General features: G+C 36.9%; 1 protein-coding gene across 4 annotated transcripts in view; it reads right to left on the bottom strand.

The window, feature by feature from the left end:
- Positions 1–20,477, bottom strand: part of Wrn (WRN RecQ like helicase) — a 101,152-nt gene that overhangs the window by 48,793 nt on the left and 31,882 nt on the right. For all 4 annotated transcript variants that reach the window (XM_048456539.3, XM_048456538.3, XM_048456540.3 and 1 more), the window contains 9 exons: positions 20,098–20,178; positions 18,308–18,446; positions 17,001–17,076; positions 15,528–15,595; positions 15,205–15,313; positions 14,360–14,428; positions 13,775–13,857; positions 8,208–8,314; positions 1,214–1,401 (listed from right to left, as the gene is read on the bottom strand). In XM_048456539.3, the coding sequence (XP_048312496.3) occupies positions 1,214–1,401; positions 8,208–8,314; positions 13,775–13,857; positions 14,360–14,428; positions 15,205–15,313; positions 15,528–15,595; positions 17,001–17,076; positions 18,308–18,446; positions 20,098–20,178 (920 nt within the window). The remainder of the gene's footprint in view (positions 1–1,213; positions 1,402–8,207; positions 8,315–13,774; positions 13,858–14,359; positions 14,429–15,204; positions 15,314–15,527; positions 15,596–17,000; positions 17,077–18,307; positions 18,447–20,097; positions 20,179–20,477) is intronic.

Raw genomic sequence — 20,477 nt, 5'->3', positions numbered from 1 at the left:
CAAACTCCATGCAGACTATTAAAAAAAAAAAGTTCCTACAACAGAGGTAGGGTGATGCGATTCCCCTCTGTATGTTGTAAATATGTTTTGTTGCCATTGGTTAATAAAAAAGCTGCTTTTGGTCAATGGCTTACCAGAATATGGCCAGGCTGGAAAAGATATAGAGAGTAGGCAGAGTCAAGGAAAAGCCATGTAGCTGCCACAGGAGACAGACACTGGACACCAGACGGAACCTTACCAGGTAGGCCACAACCATGTGGCAATACACAGATTAATAGAAATGGGTTAAGAGGTAAGAGCTAGCTAGATATACACTAGAGTCATTGACCAAGCAGTGTTGTAATTAGTATAGTTTCAGTGTTATTATTTCAGGTCTGGGTGGCCAGGAAATGAATGAGTGGCCTCCATCTACAGTAGGGTCTGTAATTAGTAAAGTAAATAGAACTCATAAGAACAGTTCATGTCTTATTTGTTCATTTACCTGTAAATTATTAAAAGCATACGCCCTATTCAAATAATAGTATAAAATAAGAACAATATCAAAATAATTAGTTCTTGTCTACCTACTGCTTCCCACAAAATATAGACGCTTTGAACATCATGGAAGAGTGGAGAAACGGACTACAAAAGGCAATGGTCAGAAAAAACGGATGAAGCAGTGTCTACTGGACATGACAGGACCACTGCCCCCTTGAGCTCAAGAGAAGCTGTGGTTATCTGCATAGGACCAACCCGCTCAGCACTTGGTGTGACCTGAGAAGGGCTCCGAGCCCCATCCCAGACTGAGGCACTCCGAACAGCGACAGGATCTGAGAGGGAGGGCTGGTTTTCTTTGAGTGTGTACACAGTTCCCAACCAGCTGACCTGTGGATGGCCTCCTACCTAGAAACATATGGCTAGCCCAAATGAGAACTGATGCACTATTAAAGGAAAGGAAAGAGGGTGTGAAGTTAGGGAGCAGCAGAGAGATCTGGGAGGAGCTGGGGAAGTAAGAAAGGGTAATTATGATAAAAATACATTTTGCGGAATTCTCAAGGAATAAAAATATTTTTAAATGTCCTTTCACTTAGGCTACTCAATTGGCTATGTAATATTACAGTTATCTAAAACCAAAGCTACATAAAACTTGAAACACTAAACATATATAAATAAGAAATATTAAAAAAATAAGTAACTTATTTAAGAAGAATTTTGTCTGCTATTAGATCTTTACCTTGACTTTTGGACAAGAAATGGCTTTAGATCCTGAAGGATATTCCCTGTTTTTCGGCCAACTTCTAAGTACAGATTTGGTCGATCAAATCCAGTACAGGTGATCTGGGGGTTTTTCAACTTTAAGCAATGTATGACATCCTCCCGGATGGAAGAACTCGCCGTAGCAGAGAGTGCGATGACTGGAACCTGGGAAAATACAATATAAACGGATCTTAAAGTGACAGGAAGCCATTGATTTCCACTGTCTTCTCACAGACCAACAATCACGACAACACGGGAACTATGACCAAGACTTTCACATGATTGCCTTATTTAAATATTTATTTCTTTTTAATCATGTTTGGGACGAAACCCAGGATCCTGGGCATGGTATGTGAGTGTTCTACCACTGACCTACATGCCCTGAGTAAAACAGAAAAAAAAATGTTTTCAAAAGAGAAAATTATCCCTACTTAGTAAATTAAACAGTAAATCCACACCAAGTCATAGTTTATCCTCAGTTTAGCAGTTCTTGACAGGAGGCACAGAAGGTAGCAAGAAAAAATTAGTATTTCTTTCAGAAATTCAAAGGTAGGTGAGCAAAAAATGACTCATATTTTATCACTATCATTATCACTATTAACCACGATACCATTGCATTATCAGAAAAAATAGGTTGTCTTATAATTTATTTTTGAATCATTAGCCATTCTGTTGCTAAGAATACAACTTTCTTTAAAAATGCTTTTTTACCTGTTGGAGATAGAGGAAACAATATCCTCATAAAATTAATCACTCAAATATATTGTAACTGCCTCACAAACTAATTTAAGCATTTATCTTGCAGCTAAGTATAAATGCATGTGCAGTTTGCCAATTTGCAAAGAAATATGGATACAATTTGACTTAAAATTAAAGCAAAATACAATTTCCTGGGGAATGAGTGTGACCAAAGTTCCATGAATACGTTATGGAGATATAATGAAACCCATTATTCTGAAAATATAAATTAATAAAATTAAAAATGTTCAATATAAAATAAATATTGCCAGTAAAAATACTATAGATTAAGATAAAGTTTCAAGTATTACTTAATTTTCATGAGATTAGAAAAATAAAACTTAGCCAGCTGGAGCACACCTTTAATCCCAGCACTCAGCAGGCAGAAACAGGGGATCTCTGTGAGTTCAAGGCCAGGCTGGTCTATAGACCAAATTCCAAGCAGGCTCCAAAGCTACACAGAGAAGCCCTGTTTCCAAAACGAAAAATAAAGCTTATTTTCAGTCATACACAGAAAGGAACAGTTAAATGGCCGAAGGGGAGCTCAGGGGAAGAGTGCTAGTTCAGCACGGACAAAGTCCTGGGTTTGGGCCTCACCACAAAGAAACAGTTACTCTTAAAATGAAAATAACTTAATTGAATTAAAACGAATCTGAAGTCATATAAAACTAATTCAATGAAACCAAGCAATTGGAATCATTGTTGTACTGTTTATTATTAAATTTTGTGAAACCACTTCAAAACGTAATCCAAATTAATTTCATTTATTTCAGACTAATAATTGAACTGTTCTCTGCTAGTGGGAATGTATATGCTAGTGAGTAAGTCACAGAAAGCCCGATTTTCAAAGAAATTAGTTTGTTTAATCAAGCATTAAAATGGATATATCTGTGTTAATATACAACACTAACAAACATGAGTCTGAGAATAAGGAATGACCAGTATCTAGAGGACCTTATAGGTGTGGTGGCACAGCCTGTAAATCAAGCACTCAGGAGGATGAGGGAGGAGGACAGCAAGTTGGAGTCTGGTCCCAGCCACACTGTGAGAGTCAACCAAAAAACAAACGAAAACCTTTAATTAACATTTAAAAAAGGAAACATTACAATTTCCTATGAATTTACGCTTTTACCTTACATGTACAAAGAACTTTATCACCATAAAGGTTTTTAATCAAACACTTTATAAATGTACTAACGAACTCCTTTCTTAACTACACATGAAGATAAAGATAGAAGTTTTGAGGATATAGCCCATTTTTAAAAAGAAGCAAAGGTGTGCTTTTATTAAAAAGAGACCAGGCTGTCTTATAAGGAATACAATGTATGAGTGGATAACATGTTTTTAAAAGTAAGAGAATGATCATACATACAAATCAGACAAAAGCAGGCACGGTAGTGAGCAGCCTAAGCTGGGCCCGAGTACTAGAGCTCAAGTCTGCTTCGGTCGCTCATCAGCTGGGGCACTCGGCTGTCTATAGCCCTAAACTGCAGTCTTTCTCCTCTGTAAAATGGCTGTGATCATAGTATCAATCGCATCAAGCTGTAAGGAGCAAATGAGACAAAATGTGCTAGGCGGGTATGGTGGTTTGAATGAAAATGTCCCCATAGGCTCACAGGGGAGGCACTCTTAGAAGGTGTGGCCTTGATGGAGGGAGTGTCAACTGGGGTGGGCTTTGAGGTTTCAGATGCTCAAGCCAGGCCCAGTGTCTCTCTCTCTTCCTGCTGCTTCCGATCTGGATGTAGAACTCTCAACTACTTCTCCAGCCGCATGTCTGCCTGCACACTGCCATGCTTCCTGCTATGATAACAATGGACTAAACCTTTGAACTATAAGCCAGCCCCAATTAATTTTTTTTCCTTTATAAGAGTTGCCATCATCAGTGTCTCTTCACTAATTTCTGGCAAAATAAGCAAAAAAAAAAGTAATACAATACAAATTAATCTTATGTCACCATACATTTAGGCAGGTCTTAATCATACACTCCATGACACAAAGGTTAAAAATATGGCTATTCTGCTTCCAAATTGGATCAAGTGACTAGTTCACACTGGAAAACACACACTGATTTTAGGTATTTATGCTCTTGTTCTAGTTACTCAGCGTCTACTGTGTGCTCATATTTTTAATGGATCCTTAGGACAACGTAATGGGACAAGCCAATGTGTCTCATGGACTTCAAAAACACTTCCTCCTGGTTGGAGGCATATTTTGAAGGAGAGAAGGATCCTCAGCCCTTGAGGAAGAACCTGCCAGGATTCTCTGCTAAAGGAATATGCTGCTTAATCACTGGAAGAACTGAAAATGATCTCATATGTCTAGAGCTAGACATAATAAAAGATTTAATTCCACCTTTAGAGTATTCAAGAACTGCTTAAAATATTTAAACCTCCTTTAACACAATCCCAGCATCGAAGGCCTAGGGAAGGATAGCAAAAGCACTCTTCCTGACTTCCAACTGTGTAGCTCTCTCTACATCATGAAACCATTCCAAATTACTGGAGACCAGACCTTCAGAGCAGGGGCTAGTAACCTGCACCATGGAAACACCTTCGCTTACCCCTCTATGTGCTGCTGTGCTATTGCAGTGGTCATCTTTCTGTACGATCTGCACCATTCTATGCATGATACAGCACTTGTTTCTATTGCCTCTGCTTTCCCGCATGTCTGTCTCAGCTCCCTCGCCGGACTATGCGCTACTTCAGGTTTGCCTCTTTCAGATCGCTTGTTTTGAAATCAGCCCAGCACACTATGGCACAGCTATTTAACACCCAACTCTTTCATAACTACCTATGTGGGAAAGTTACTTCACTAATTCCAAGCTTTCTGACCAGAATTCATTCATTTATCCAAGTAATTATTGACCAACTGCTATAAGTCAGGTATTACCCCTGCTTATAGAAACCCAGAGAAACAGAAAAACTCCTTCTTGTTACAGTTTAAACACAAAAATAGTCTTATCCATGTGAAACAGACCCAACTACTGAGAGGTGACTGGATCATGGCGGCTCTAACCTGATCCAGCGATTTAATCCAGTGATGGATTCCATTAATAATCTGATGCCACCACTGGGACATGAAAATGAAAGACTAGCTAACATAAAACTCCTGAGATGTGGTTACCATCCAGAAGACACAAATCTACTAGAGATACTCAGAAGTGTGGCATTGACTGCTGTGCTGAAACACACTGCAGATGGAAACCAAGAGGCTGTTGTAGCCTAAGTGACAGAAGAAATAGGCCACACAATGTAGTGACAGCACCAAATGCTGGCGAGTGGAGAGGAACTCAGTCACATCTTGGTGGTATTGATCCAAGGCAGGGATGTAAAGTTGAGGGCTCTCCATCAACGGATGGTATTTAAATCTGTATGCTATGTTAGACAATCATGAAGATGAACACAGAAGAAAGAGTGAGGCACTGGACATACTAACCTTAATAAAACGGGGAGGTACAAACCAATAGAAGAGACTTGAGAAGGGCATGGTGGGAAAGCCAGAAAACCAGGGAAATGCACTATCCTGTGACAACTGAAGAAATATGATGATAATAATGGCTATCTTGACAAATGTCCCTGAGGTTTTCTGAGGCAAGAGTTTCTGACCCAAAGCCAGACACATACTTAGACCTTGAACCACATCAGTTTTATTCTCCTTCCTATTATATATGCTAGCAGGAACATTAAGTTTTTGCTATTGTTGATGATTTGTTTTGCTTACTTAATTAATGCTCAATCAAATCTTTATGAGAAACCCAAACAAAATGAAGTATTTTAAAAAGATATCAATTTGCTACTAATATGTAAGATTAGTGATTAGTGAAACTGAGACAACCTTATCAAAGGATAACAACATTCAGTGTTTTTCTCTGTTTAACCCATTTAACTGTGAAACGTGATGCCATCTCTGCACCCTCTTAAACCTAAATTCACAACATACACATTTTAGGAAAAACCATAAGAGCAAAATTTCAAGATCTAAGACTGAGGAACAAAATTCATGAAGAAAAAAAATCAATACTCTGATTTTCATACAAATTTATAATTTTTTCTTTATAAAAGACAATGTAGCTAGGCATAGTAGTGTACACCTTTAGTCGCAGTACTTGGGAGGCAGAGGTAGGTGAATCTCTGTAATTCAAGGCCAATATGAACTATAAAGTGAGTTCCAGGACAACAAGGACTACACAAAGCAAGCCTGCCTTGAAAAATAAGACAACGTAAAACTGAAGAAAGATAAAATAAAACTTATAAAGAAATATTTACAAGCTAAATATCTGAACAAAGACTCATCTATAAACAGTTTTTTACAATTCTCTAAGTTCACAGAGGGCTGCGGAGATGGCTCAGTGAGCATGAGGACCTGAGTGCATATCCCCAGCGTGACACAAAAGCCAGACACAGCACACACGTATAACCCCAGTATTCAGGAGCAGAAAGAACCAGGGGCTTGGTGGCCAGCCTGCTAGTACAATGGTGAGCTCCCTGACTAGTGAGAGACTCTGCTTCAAATAAAATAAGGTGGAGAACAACAGAGGAAGATGCCACCATCAACATCTGGGCTCTGCAGGTGCTACACTGTAGAGTACACCACACACACACACACACACACACACACACACATTCAAACATGGTGCGGGAAAATTTCTTTCCCCTCCCCCCTCCCTTTCTCTCTCTCCCTTCTATCTCTCTCTCACACACCTTTAACAGAAAAAAAAATGTTTAAAAACACAAGCCAATTAAACTAGGAATTTCACCAAATCAGTAAAGAAGCATGCAATAAGATCTTCAAAACCACAAGCTATTAGAGAAATGCAAATTGAAAACACAAACTATCACTCCACTCCTATCATAACTGCTAAAATAATACATAGTAGTAAGACAAAACAGTGCAAGGATGAGAAGAAACTATTGCTCATACACTCCTAGGGTGGGTGGAGACAAATCATTGTAGCCAGTCTGGAAAGGAATACTGTGGATCTTTCTAAAAATGAAACAAGCACTTCCCATGGGACCCGACACCCACAACCCTGACATTTCTTGCAGAAAACTAAAAACTTATGTACACAAGCTATATAATCATTGACCTACTGAAGGACCTTGCTGGTATATACAAATATTCACAGTACCGCCATTCACAATATCCTAAATCCAGGAAACAACCGAAATGTTTTCTACAAACTGATGACTAGGATGATATAGTGCACAGCCCATTTTACAATGGCCCACTAGTGAGGAACACAGAGCAACTACAGTTTTGTGGAGTGTTTAAAAAAAGAAAATGAGAGAAATATATTTCAGAGCCACATATATTTCTATATACCTCTTCTCTCCTACACATTGGCCTTGTATGGTTCAGAGTCCTGTGGTGAACCATAGTCTAGGCACATTAAATGGAAACAATTCATGTCTTAAGCCCTTCACCACTCTGAGGAACATGATGACATTTGCACTGTGCTTCCAATGTTGTCACTCTGTTCTCTCCAAGTCTAGAAGACACACGCAATTCATGTCCCTCACCAGCTAGCCACGTACTAACATCTCACTTACCAGACAAACAGTCAAGTTAGGAAGCACCTGTGGCTGGGTACCCCTTATTCTACTTAACAATGATCCTCGTGGTCAAGAATAATGATTGTGGACATTATTATTACAATATATCATCATTTCTATTCATTTTTTAAATTCTTCCACTATGTCTAATTTATAACAAGGGGGTAGACCCAGGCACCCAATGGGGTTCTTGGAATTGTGTCCCCTGTCACTAAAGAGTAATAACTGCTGTTTTAACTGATATTTTCAAAACTTGTTTGCCAACTCTTGTCCCAGGAAGGAGCATCCAATAGTATCCTAGTTGTACCCTAACAGCTAGGAATGTAATACAGCACAAAATAAACACTGAGATATTTTTGTGATAATTTTTGCTTTAATAATACACGTTTATGGTTCTTAGGAGTGAACTTCACAGATGACAATGGAATAGCTCAATGTCAAAGGCTGCACATTCCAGTCAGAGAGCATCCTTAATAGGACACATGCCAACCTCCAAAGGAAGCCAACGTTAGAATTTAAAAACAAAGACATTCTCCTGCTTACATCTGACACCCTCTCTTTCACAGAGCAGTCATTCGCTGTTCAGACATTACCCCGTCTGAAAAGCACTTCCAGACAGTAGCCCTGGGCTCAAACCTCACCTAGGATGGGGGTGGAACCATTGGATCAGGTAAAGCTTACCAGTGGGAGCGCTGTCTTAAGACAGCCCAGGGTCCTGAATGAACTTCTAAAATCATGGCCCCACTCAGAAATACAGTGAGCCTCATCCACAGCAATAAGTGTGATCCCTACAAAAAGAAAATATACACGGAAAAATAAGGTTCAAAAGAAAAAAAAACACTATCTAAGTCAATATTGCTTTTTTTCTATTAGAATTTATGCCTTATAGAAAGTATAACCCAAATCAAAGTGTTTGGCACACACACAGATAAGAAGCATAAATGACACTAGATAATATCAAAACTCATAAGTAAGACTAGGAGAGAAGAAGAAAAATGAATAAAAGGGAACAGAATAAAGGAAGCTTTACATATTAATTTTACCAACATACTATACTTCAGCTTTCATCACAAGTCCTCAAAGACAAGAACTGCTTACTATTGCTTTGTTCCAAAACAATCTGCAACCATGTCTGCTCAAAAGAACTGTTCTATTTCTCTTTGGCAATAATGTTAATCTTATCTCATAGATTAGCTATCAAGAGAGATAAATAGTCAGCACATTTCTATTGAGATTAAATACATCATTATCCATGATCGAGCACATATCATATTGCAGGAAGTTCCTCTGAAAGGCCAGTGCATGAAGACATGACGACATCCACACTGTCGAACATAAAATGGAATGGAAAGAGCTAAATCCCATTGTGTACAAAGTAGATAACAAGAAATATAACTCTTCCCTCTGCCCCATACATACACTAAAACAAGATCAATAGTGCCTGTCAAAACATCTTCAGGTATTTCAAAGTATAGACTAGTAATGCCTTTTCCATTAATTACCAAATTAATACTATTAAGAGAAGAGCAACTTTCTCCTAATTGCTATTATGTTCTCTCAGGGAGATGACTACAAACTTGTGCTCTACAATCAGACTGGCTGTGCACAAAGCACGAGCAAGTTATAAATCTTTCCAGTCCTCAGGTTCCACAAAACAACGACATAGAGCTGCTGAGACGGCTCAGTGGGCAAAGGTCTTGAGAGCCTGACAAGTTGAGTTCAACCCTGAGAACCCACAGTGGACGAAAGAACTGACTCCCAATTATACTCTGACCTCTACAAACATATTGTGGTATCTGTACACGCACGCACACTCACACATACAGACATATCATCGTCATCATCACCATCATCCTAAATTAAAATAATACACAGTAGGAAGTAATAGCACCTAACACTTCTTACTATTCTACTCTAAGATGAAATTAGAACAGTCACATAAAATACGCAGATAAGGCCTGGTATCAATTGGAGCTTAATAGAACTATACTACCATTGTTATCATTACGTGGCCATTATGATCGAAAGCCTTTTCACGAGCCAATGTAGCAGCATGTGTAGCACATTCCAGCGTCAGGGATTCAAGGCTGTCTCCAGCCACGAAGAGAGTTCAAGATTTGTCTGAGCTATAGGAGGCCCTGTCTAAAGGAATTATTAAATTAACCCTTTTCTAGATAACTAAGATACATCTGACCTCAAAGATTTCACAGTTCTTAAGAGGAGACAAAAGAAAGACTGGCGAGTCATTAAGATTATGAGCTACAATGAAGTCCTGAGTGTGTGTGCACGTGTGTATGCTTCTTTGCTTTGTATATATGTGTGCGTGTTTATCTATAATACATATATATGCAATACCAATGAGTGTTGGGAAAATTCCAGAGTTACTCACACACTTATTTTCACTTTAGGAATTAAAATGACTAGATTTTAAGTTAAATGCATTAGAAGCCTTTAGATATAGATCTGACAAGCTGTTAATGGCGTTGAACTTTGTCCTGCATAGTTAGTTCAGTTAGTTAAGCTTTGGCTAACATTCACTTGGAATGCAAAAGTTCAAGTGTCTTCCCAGGTCCTATACATATTTCATTTAAGTATACCTGTCACTCAAGTCTCATTTCCAAAGTTAAAAGACAATTACAAGTGCAGCTGGGAAAAAACCCCATATAAAAGTATGTTTGCCATTTCTGTTATAGATCCAGACTCCTTAAAAAAAATTTAACATTTACCTAAAAATGACAAATCTGATTACTTAAATGTCAGACTACTGTACAAATAATATCCTGGATACATTCATTTTGTAGGCATTTTACAATTTCCTGCAAGAAAAGCCTAAAGGAAATATATCAAAAATAATTTTCATTTGTCCTAATCCTTTTACTATATCACCTAAAGAAAACATTTTCATCCATTAAAAGCAAAAAACTCCACTCTAATGATGAAAATACTTATTCACATGTTTTGGGTGTGTTTATTTTCTTGCTTGCTTTTGTTTTTAAAACAAAAGGGAGCTCAGACTACCCTCAAACTCTTGACCTTTTTGAATCAGCTTCCTGGAATTGAGATTACACTTCCATATCTAGCAAATACTTCCTTCTTTAAAAAAAAAGAAAATGAAAAAGAAAACCACAATAAACAAAGCATATAATGTCTGGGGAGAACAAGAGGCCTCAGTGTGTGAAAGCCCTTCCCTTCAGACCTAATAACCCAAATTTATAATGTCTGCAACCAGCATGGCTGAAGGAAAGGGGCATCTCCCCTTCTCTTGCAAGCTATCCTCTGACCACACACACACTCCAACACACATAATAAAAATTAATTTAAAAAAAAATTAAACATGCCAGGTGATGGTAGTATGTGCCTTTAATCCCAGCACTTGGAGAGGTCTCTGTGCTCTCCAAGTCACACAAATAAATAAACAAAGAAACAAATAAACAAAGAAAAGTTAAACATAATGAGGTGTGAACTCAGGAGCATGCTAGGCAAGCACTATCACTGAGCTATACCCTCAGCTCTGCAGTATACACAATTTACCCAGCATAAACAGTTAGAAAGTAAAAAGTTCTAATTGCTTGCAAAAAGTATTCAATGTTGATTAATTTACAATAATTATTCATTTAACATAATTATAAAACTGAAACAAGTACTAAGGTGGCATAAAATATACTCAGAATACTAGAGTCATGGATACCAATTTTTTAGATATAACTTCTGTGAGATAATGTCATTGTACACTGTAAAGATTTGTCATTTGTATTGGTTTAATAAAATCCTGACTGGCCAGTAGCCAGGCAGAAAGTATAGGCAGAGCAACCAGACTAGAAGAATCCTGGAAAGAGGAAAGGCAGAAATGCAGTCATCAGCCAGACACATTGGAAGCAAGATAAAAATGACTTACTGAGAAAAAGTACCAAACCATGTGGCTAAAATAGATAAGAATTATGGGTTAATTTAAGTTGAAAAAGCTAGCTAATAATAAGCCAGAGCTAGTAGGTCAAAGAGTTTGTAATTAATATAAACCTCTGTGTGTTTCTTGGGACTGAACAGCTACAGGACCAGGAGGGACAGAAACTTTCGGCTACATATAACCATAAAATTGATTTATGAGGTAATTGGGCTTAATACACAGTGAAGTGCTCTAAAGAAATTTTATAGTTTAATAGGATACATTTCAATTTTTTCCATTATAGGCAAAAACATGCCAATAAGAGCTAAATAGATTGTGTAGGCACACTTTGATAACACAGGTCCTTAAATTAGTGGTTCTCAACCTGTGGGTCACAATCACTTTAAGGACCAGACAACCCCTTCCCAGGGGTCACCAAAGACCACTAAGAAAACAGTTATTTATATTATAGTAGCAAAATTAAAATTATGAAGTAGCAATGAAAATAATTTTATGGTTGGGGGTTACAACAACATGAGGAATGGTATTGGAGTTGCACCATTAGGAAAGTTGAGAACCATTGACTTAAACGTTAATTTATACCCTCATTATTTGTTGGTTTTAATCACATACTAAAATATAAAAGTTTGTTTTCACTAGATTTGTTAAGAAAAAGAAAAATAAATATATATTCCTATAAGTCCATGGCAGGGTTACTACTCCTGTGATAAAACACCATGATCAAGGAAACTTGGGGAGGAAGGATTTATTTGGCTTACACTTCCATGTCATCTTCATCACTGAAAGAACCTGGGGCAAGAACCTGGAGGCAGGAGCTAATGCAGAGGTCACAGAAGGATGCTGCTTACGGACTTTGCTCCTCACGGTTTGCTCAGCCTGCTTTCTTACAAAATCTAGAACTACAGGGTCAGGAGTGGCCCTAGTCACAGTGGGCTGGGCCCTCCCCAAAACAATCACTAATTAAGAAAATGCTCTATAGACTTGCCTACATCCAAGGAAGGCATTTTCTCACCTGGGGTTCCCTCCCCTCTGATGACTCTAGCCTGTGCCAAGTTGACATAAAACTAGCCAGCACAGTACAATGCTGAAAACATAGCCTATATAAAATTACTTAATACCTCATTCTTCAAAAAGATCCTACAAGTTGGGAAACAATTTTATCCTACAAGCCGGATAAAATTCAAATAAAGGTTTCAAATATGGACATCATTCGTCTCCTTTGGAATTCTCAGCTGAACCTAACCACCACCAAACAAACAAAATGAAAGTGCTTAAGTACAAACAGAGTCACAGTGCCTGACCAATTCTATATCCACAGTTTCTATGGCATAATAAGTCTGAGCTGCTCAGCCAACAGTTTGCAATTAATATTAAGCTTCAGTGATTATTTAGAAGTGGTTGTGAGACGGGGTGGAGAAACTCCCATTTATATGTTGAGCAACATTTTTCTTAAGTTCAAAGGGTGATTCTTACGAACAAGAATGAAGAACCTGGCTCAGCATTATGAGATGGTCTAGAAATGCAGCTCCAACAAGCAGTGTTTTAACACGATGCAACATAACGGCACTAGGGAACCTGGAACACTTAAAGGTCTTCTGAAGGCTCTGCCACCCTAAAGGCTGATGTCACTTTCATATTGAGACACTATGATATATCTCATGCATAAAAGAGATTACAGAACTCGAATCTAGGCTACTTTGCACATGCATTTTGTATGATGTTCTCAACAGTGGTTGTAAGATAGCTCCTTTCTTAAGATCATTTTATAGGAGAGGAACTGAAATTTGCACCTCACAGTGAGTAAGTGTTGAGGTGAAGATTAGACTCTTATCTTCCAGTCTCTAGATTAATGTAAGACCCCCACCAGAGGGCACTTGACACTCTTCCTCCTTCTCTCTCTTTAGCCCAGATGAAGAAGGCAATAAAGAGTAGCTCAAAAAAAAAAAAAAAAAAGCATGAAGAACTTTTTCATGATTTAATTTAGGCTCAGATGAAGCAAGACAAATTCCAGAATCTAGGATTCAGCACTCATTCAGTGGCACACTGAAATAGACAACTATGTGCCAAGTCCTATACTAAGAAAACAGAAATGAAGAACGGTATTTTTGTCTCTAAACAGTTTATAGTGTAACAAGCGATACATACATGCATGTACACAGATATAACACTAACCCTGGAGTCCACGGCCCGATGGAATGAGGAGTTATAGGGTACTATAAAACGGGCAAACACAAAATGGATCAGAGATTTCCTAGAGGAGCAAATGTCTGAAATCAACCTTACTGAATCTAGTCTCATCCATGGGTTTACTTTGTATTCACAAAAGTCCTAGTTTGTTACTTACCAATATTAGAGTCAAGTTGCTGGAGTAGGTCCAAGTTACCAGAACAGAATTCTGGAGTCATGTATATGATCCTGTATTTGCCTCTGTAAAGACAAACCGAAACAGAAACAGAAAAGGAAACACCCCAATAAAGACAGCAATCAAGGCAAGAGCAACATATTAAAATCAAAATACATGACAAAGAAATGTTATGCACACACAGTCACGAGTATAAGTTCTTTATCTTCAACTCATCAAAATAAAATGCAGTAATTCCTGTCAGGGAGTATTCGCCACAAAGGTTGTATTACAAGCCAGATTCTGATATCTAACAGTATAGTCCACGCCCCCTCAAAATGCCCAAGCTAGATGATCAAGTCTTTGTAAACTTTTTGTATATATTTATATACATGCAACAACAATTAGTGGGGAAGTTATACTTGTGAAAGAGCAGAAGGGGGTATATGGGCAGGTTTGGAAGGAAAAAAGGGAAGGGGAAATATAAATATGTTACAATTTACTCATACCTTAAATAAAAATGTACACAAAATTGTCTTACACTATAAACATCTTACAATGTGATCTGAAATCATATAAATTACTCACAATTTAATATCTCCTAGAATATTTTTTGATTGTGCTGATCCAAGTAAACAGGCTGGAATGTTGGAGAGTCTATAAAAAGACACAAATATTCTGCATCAATACACATATTACAAACACTAACTTCATTCTCAAAGAAGAGATGTAATAATACACATTCCTCTTCTTTCTCATATTCTTTCTTTTCATGTCTTGCTAACTTGATATATTCCTTCAAGAGCCTAATGAAAAGGCAACTTTTTAATGCAAGTCTTTCAATAAGAAATTGAAAGGTCTTTCATAGATTAAAAAGTAAACTTTAGAGTTAGAGGAGGGATGAATATAGTCAAAACATGCATAGAATTTTCAAAGAACTAATAAAAACATAGTTTTAAAAGTATTATTTCTTTTAATACAACTCAATAAAGCTAAAGAGCCCAGACAGTAGAACAAAAGAAAAGTTCTGGAAAAGCCATAGTAAACTAGCACAAAGCAACAAATCTTTTTAAAACATGATCAGAGCAATCTGGTAGCCTTGAATCAGAGAACTCAGGAAGGGACATAAACTCATCCACTAACACTTCATTTGCTACTAGTAAATGTAGCCAAGTATGTTAGGACATGCTCTGTGTGCCCAATGGTTGCAGGGCAATGCAAGAGGACAGACTGATACCATCCTAGACTATGAACAGCAAGAATCTATCGCAATAAACAAACAAACAAAGAAGAAAGCTAGGCAAGGGGGCACTGAGCCAAGAAGAATGGGAGCTTTGAGGCCAGCTTAGTCTGAATGGTAAAACCTAGTCTTCAAATGTGCTTCCTTGCTTGCTTATCAAAGGCGATGATGTAGCACTGAAACCATTACTTACTCAAGCTGGAGAACTTGGTCTTCCATTAAAGAAATAAGAGGTGAAATAACAATGCCAATCTTGCCTGCATAAACAGGTGGGTACTGGAAGCACAAACTCTTCCCATAACCTTTATAAAAATAATACACAAGATAAAAATAATCTCTTCATGTTTTACTTTCTTCTTACAGCTTATATAACAGAATAAATAGATTATAAGGTAACCATGCATAAATATAAAATCTTTGCCATGTTCACTCTCTCCTATATTTAAGTTTGTAAAAGATTAAAAACGCCTTTATGATTTTTTAATGATTAAATTATTTACTTTAAATGTAACTTACCAGTTGCCATGACAACAACATTATCTCTTCTTTCTTCTAATACAGAATGAATGACTTTCCACTGAACCCTGGAAAGTAAAAAGCAAAATGCTTTATCATAACAATCCAATGTCAGACCTATTTAACTTCTGCTCTCTAATCAACTCTTTCAGACTTTTTTGAGCTTCCTATGTCAATATGTGCAAATCCTAGAACTTTTAGACAAAAAAAGCCACCATTTATCACACTCACATTCAGACTGACTGACTAACGAGGAGATGCCATGCACCTAACGGCTAAAATAAGCTCCCAGCCTTATACTATAGACCCAGGAGAACCAGTATTTCACAGTAAGTAAGAGCACTGTTGTAGGTGTGAAATGAGAAACCTGTGTCAAAGTGACAGTCAAGGGGAAACTCTACTGGAGATGAGACCTTCTGCTTATACAGATGACAAACCTATTCTTATCTGAGTGCTGTCTATTCCAGCATGCTGAGTTACCAGAGCTCACTTCTCTGTGCATCTATTTGTTCCTTCTGTACATGGATATATTTTAATTTTAAAAAACTAAATTTTTTAAAAAAGGAAGAAATGCTTTAATGGATTCTATTTTAAATACTCAAAACTCAATCTAGATTTTTACTTTCTTACTGGTCTTATTCAAATTTACTTGTTCCTAATCTCATTTTTTAATCATCTCACTTTTCTAGTTTTTACTGTGCCCTTGTTGTGGTTTGGATGAAAATGGCTCCCATATGCTCATAGGGAGTGGCATTATTTGAAAGGATTTGGACATGTGGCCTTGTTGAAGTAGGTGTGGCTTTGTTGGAGGAAGTGTGTTACTGGGGATGGGCTTTAAGGTTTCAGAAGCCCAAGCCAAGGCCAGTGGCTCACTTTCTCTTCCTGCTGCCTACTGACCCAGATGTAGAACTCACAACTACATGATCAGCACTATATCTACCTACCCACATGCCACCATGCTTCCTGACATGACAATAATGAACTAAGCCTCTCAACAAGTAAGCCAACCCCAAATAATATTTTCCTTTATAAGAGTTGCCGTGATCATGGTGCCTCTTCGCAGTGATGGAACACAGGTATTTGGATATGTTAAAACAGGAAAACACCACTGTCCCTCAGATTGCTCTCCTAGAGATTTAGGACAGGGTGCTATGGGACACTTGCAGAAAACAGGAAAGATATTCCCACCAATTTTATACTTAATGAGAGGTAAATCAGCAATGATAGAAAACTCATTTCTTACTATGTAGCCTCTACATAGAACCACCCAGTTAAAGACAAAACAATGCTTCCTTTCTTATTAAAAGAACAAAGAAACTTCTATAATTAATACTTCAAATAACTTTGGTGTCACATACAATATACATTTGACACATATGACTACAGTAAAGTTAGGTTGTTACTGTGAAATAGATTTTTATCGTGGTAACAAAAAGTTAAGCACATAATGTAATTAATTGAGATCACACTCACGGTTTAAAACTGGAATGGCCGAAGTAGGTCTTGAGGCAATTAATTTGCTTTGCATTGGGTTCTGGCAATAAGTGGTCTTAAAAACAAATAAAATAATAAAACTGATATTTATGTTCAAAAAACAAATATATCATATAAGAGGCAGAAAATTTTCATTTCATTGGCTTCTTATAAAGAACACAGTGACAGGTAACATGCTTTCCATTCTAATCAAGTTTGATCATCTAGGTATTGGTCACAAGACCAGGCAAGTTCTTTCATTACCATTAAAGTATCAGAATTGTACTTATGGGTCATACTTTACCAATTCTGGAGGGGAAATGCCCATCGTTTTCCAATTAGATACACTTACAAGATCTAGCATCTAGAGTGAGCCAAACCAAAGCAACCATATGCCAACAGAAATTTCATATCAAAAACAATTTTCAATTCATGGTAATATAAATTATATTAGTATCCCAAATAAAGTATATAAAAAAGTCAAATCTTCACTTTAGTTGTCTAAAACTAAATCTAGTTACCTAAATTTAGTTACCCTGATCTAATTTAGTTACTTATCCAATTTAGTTAGGTAAATGTAGCTACCTAAATCTTTGGCCAAAACTTTTAATTGCGCTACACCGTGACTATGTTAGCTCTGCCAAAGTGCCCACCACTGTCCATCCTTAGATGCAAAGCCCCACACAGACTCTAGTAAGCTAGCACTAGACATATGAAATCTTTAACAACTCACATCTTTAACAACTCTCGAAAGAAAAATCATACAGATGTTGCATTAAAGAAAGCAGAGGAAAATATTTTAGCAATATATTTATAAATACCTTCTACCTACAAAATGTCTTGAAATTTCCACATTCTCACACAATAATACAGTCTGAGTATAGTGAGAGTTCTACTTGTTGGGAAGACTCTACAATTTGACAAACTGTGATTATTTACACTTAAATGATAATTGCACCATTTGCACACTCAGTGGTGCCTCCTTCGCTATGAGAAAGTTCTCTGGTGTGGCTCCTGCTTAACAACAGCTCCTGGGGACAGACTGCATATAACCGGATCAATGGTACTCAATACAAGCAGCTGGTAAACTACTTCACCACTATCGCTAGGACAAAACCAACCTATAACGGAAGGATGAAAGGTTTCATTCACCAATTTCCTGAGAGACAAGAGTACCAAGGAATTAAAGGGCTGCTATATTGACCTAGTAAGTAACTATATGCCACCAAGTCGTTAACTCAAATCACTGAAACACCAGCAGGAAACCTAGGTCAGTGAGAGGTGAGAAGTTTCCAGCCTACTCTTACCCTCCTCTTGCCACTGCTCCTCAATGGCTTCACTCCTGTCTCCATCTTCCCCCTCGGGAGGAAGACTCCGATGGCTTTCCATTTCTAACCATCTAGAATGAGTTGGCTCCACCATGTCACTATTCAGGTTTTCTAAAGACTGAAAGTTTAAAAGAAATTGTAAAAGCAAAACACTGACAATATCGTATCTTTTTACTGAGCACAAAAAGAGTGTTATTAACAAAGCCTACAATTTTGTTGAGAACTGGCAGATGTGCAAGCAACAGCACAAAAGAACATGTGTGCTCCTCTATAAATACGTGCTGGAGAATGGCTTCAAGGCATAAGGCCAGGATGGAACACGGCCAGCATAAACAAGGTTCATTAATAGCATATAATGAACTGCCCCTGGGAAATCTATCATAAATTTTAAATTTGCATAATTTAAACAGTTTTCCTTATTGAACTTCAATGTTTTAGACTCCCAAGAGGTAAAATACAAATTTTAATGCTATTTTTATAATGTTTCTCTATATTACATGTCAGTCACATTTTTAGATTACAAGCAAGCAATAAATGTGCTTTGGAATTATCCAAAAAAAAGATTCAAATAATTTAAGGAGAGAAATACTCCTTATGTAAAATAAAGTTCTTTATTTGACATATATTTTCTCCCTATTTCAAAAATATTAGTACATTTGAAATTACTTTATATATAAAACTTTTACTAAGAAGTAAATTAGAAGATTCATTTAATCAAAGTTCTTTTTTTTATCAAAGTTCTTATCTTCACTTTTTATGAGGCTTCTTTTTTTAATTTGACTCTAAGAATGGCTTTAAAAGTATAATATTTCAATCCTATAAAAGGAAAATGAAAAAAGCCCAGGTAATTCTGCTTCATTAGCTCTACCACTACATTTGGAGAGCAGAGGTTATTTAATGTATAAAATGAGTAGCATGTCCTGCAGCACTAGGACAGAGTGACCAGAGAAAGGACACCCAGAAAGGGGGAGGAAGCAGCCAGGCTCTGTGGTGAACTCTGATGGGAGCACTGGGCAGCAACGGAAAGGGAGGATTCAAATCTGTAAGCTAATTAGGAATTCATATCTTTATTATCTCTGTGATTGTCACTACTAGGATTCAAAACTAAAGAACTAGAACATCATTATCATTTCATAAAAATAAAAATCAAACTAAGCTAAAACTGAGAGATAAGAAAGCATACTTTCATTTCTTCCTTTCTTATTTCTTTCTTCTTTTTTTGTCACTTGATTTAACTACACTGTGCCTTTCCCTTTTCTCTAAGCCTGGTTTTTCCTGTTCATATTTGATTCATGACACTTGATAAACTGGAGGTTTAGTAAGGGATAGAAAATGCACAAATTTATACTTCAACTTTGATAACACAACAAAGTAAACAATCATTATAAAATTACATGTAACTAGTATTAAAATCCCATAGTCAGAGAAACCAGGAACTGTAAATGATTCAATTAGTAAAAATAGAACATCTAAAATGTGGCAAGTACACAAAGAACAAGAAACCAATTTCATGCTGAAGTGCTTGGTCACTGTTCTGATTCCAGAGACACAGAAGGAACACAGAGCATACATGAGAACTCACGACATTATACCTAAGACACTATTTTACATTAGGAAAGATAAACTGGAAAAAATATTGTCTAATATTAAATTATTGAGTATGAATTCATTATAATAGTATCTGATTTAGAAATGAAAACATTTTAGTTATTTAAAGGCTCTTTAAAAGAAAAAACTTGGAGTAATTTTCTTTTTAAGTTCAAACATACCTTAAGCATCTCCATTTCCAAATCTTCATCACTTTCAATTATATAAGAGGAATCTTTTTCATCATCAGTGGGAGATAAATGCTTTTTAAAAAAGTATTTCAAAGGTTAATTTTCTGTATAACTAATTCTATACCCTCTGTCATATTCACTAGAAGTATTTAGACATCTTCCTCTCCTTTAATAGGCAAATGTATAAAGCATAATTATATCTTTACAGGATGAGAGACAAAGGAAAGGGAAAGGAAGAAGAGGGACTTTTAAAATATAACCAAAAAGAAAGAAGCTGTATGGCTAAAAAGATAGGCAGGTTAGATAAACAGATATGAAATAAAATCTACACTCCAAATAAGAACAAAAGTGCAAGTTCTAAGGTCAATCAA

Source organism: Myodes glareolus, chromosome 23 (genome assembly GCF_982192425.1).
Source record: "Myodes glareolus chromosome 23, mMyoGla1.1, whole genome shotgun sequence".
NCBI classification, from domain to species: domain Eukaryota; kingdom Metazoa; phylum Chordata; class Mammalia; order Rodentia; family Cricetidae; genus Myodes; species Myodes glareolus.
Note: the sequence above shows the minus strand (reverse complement) of the source record. Positions and strands in the feature narration are given on the sequence as shown.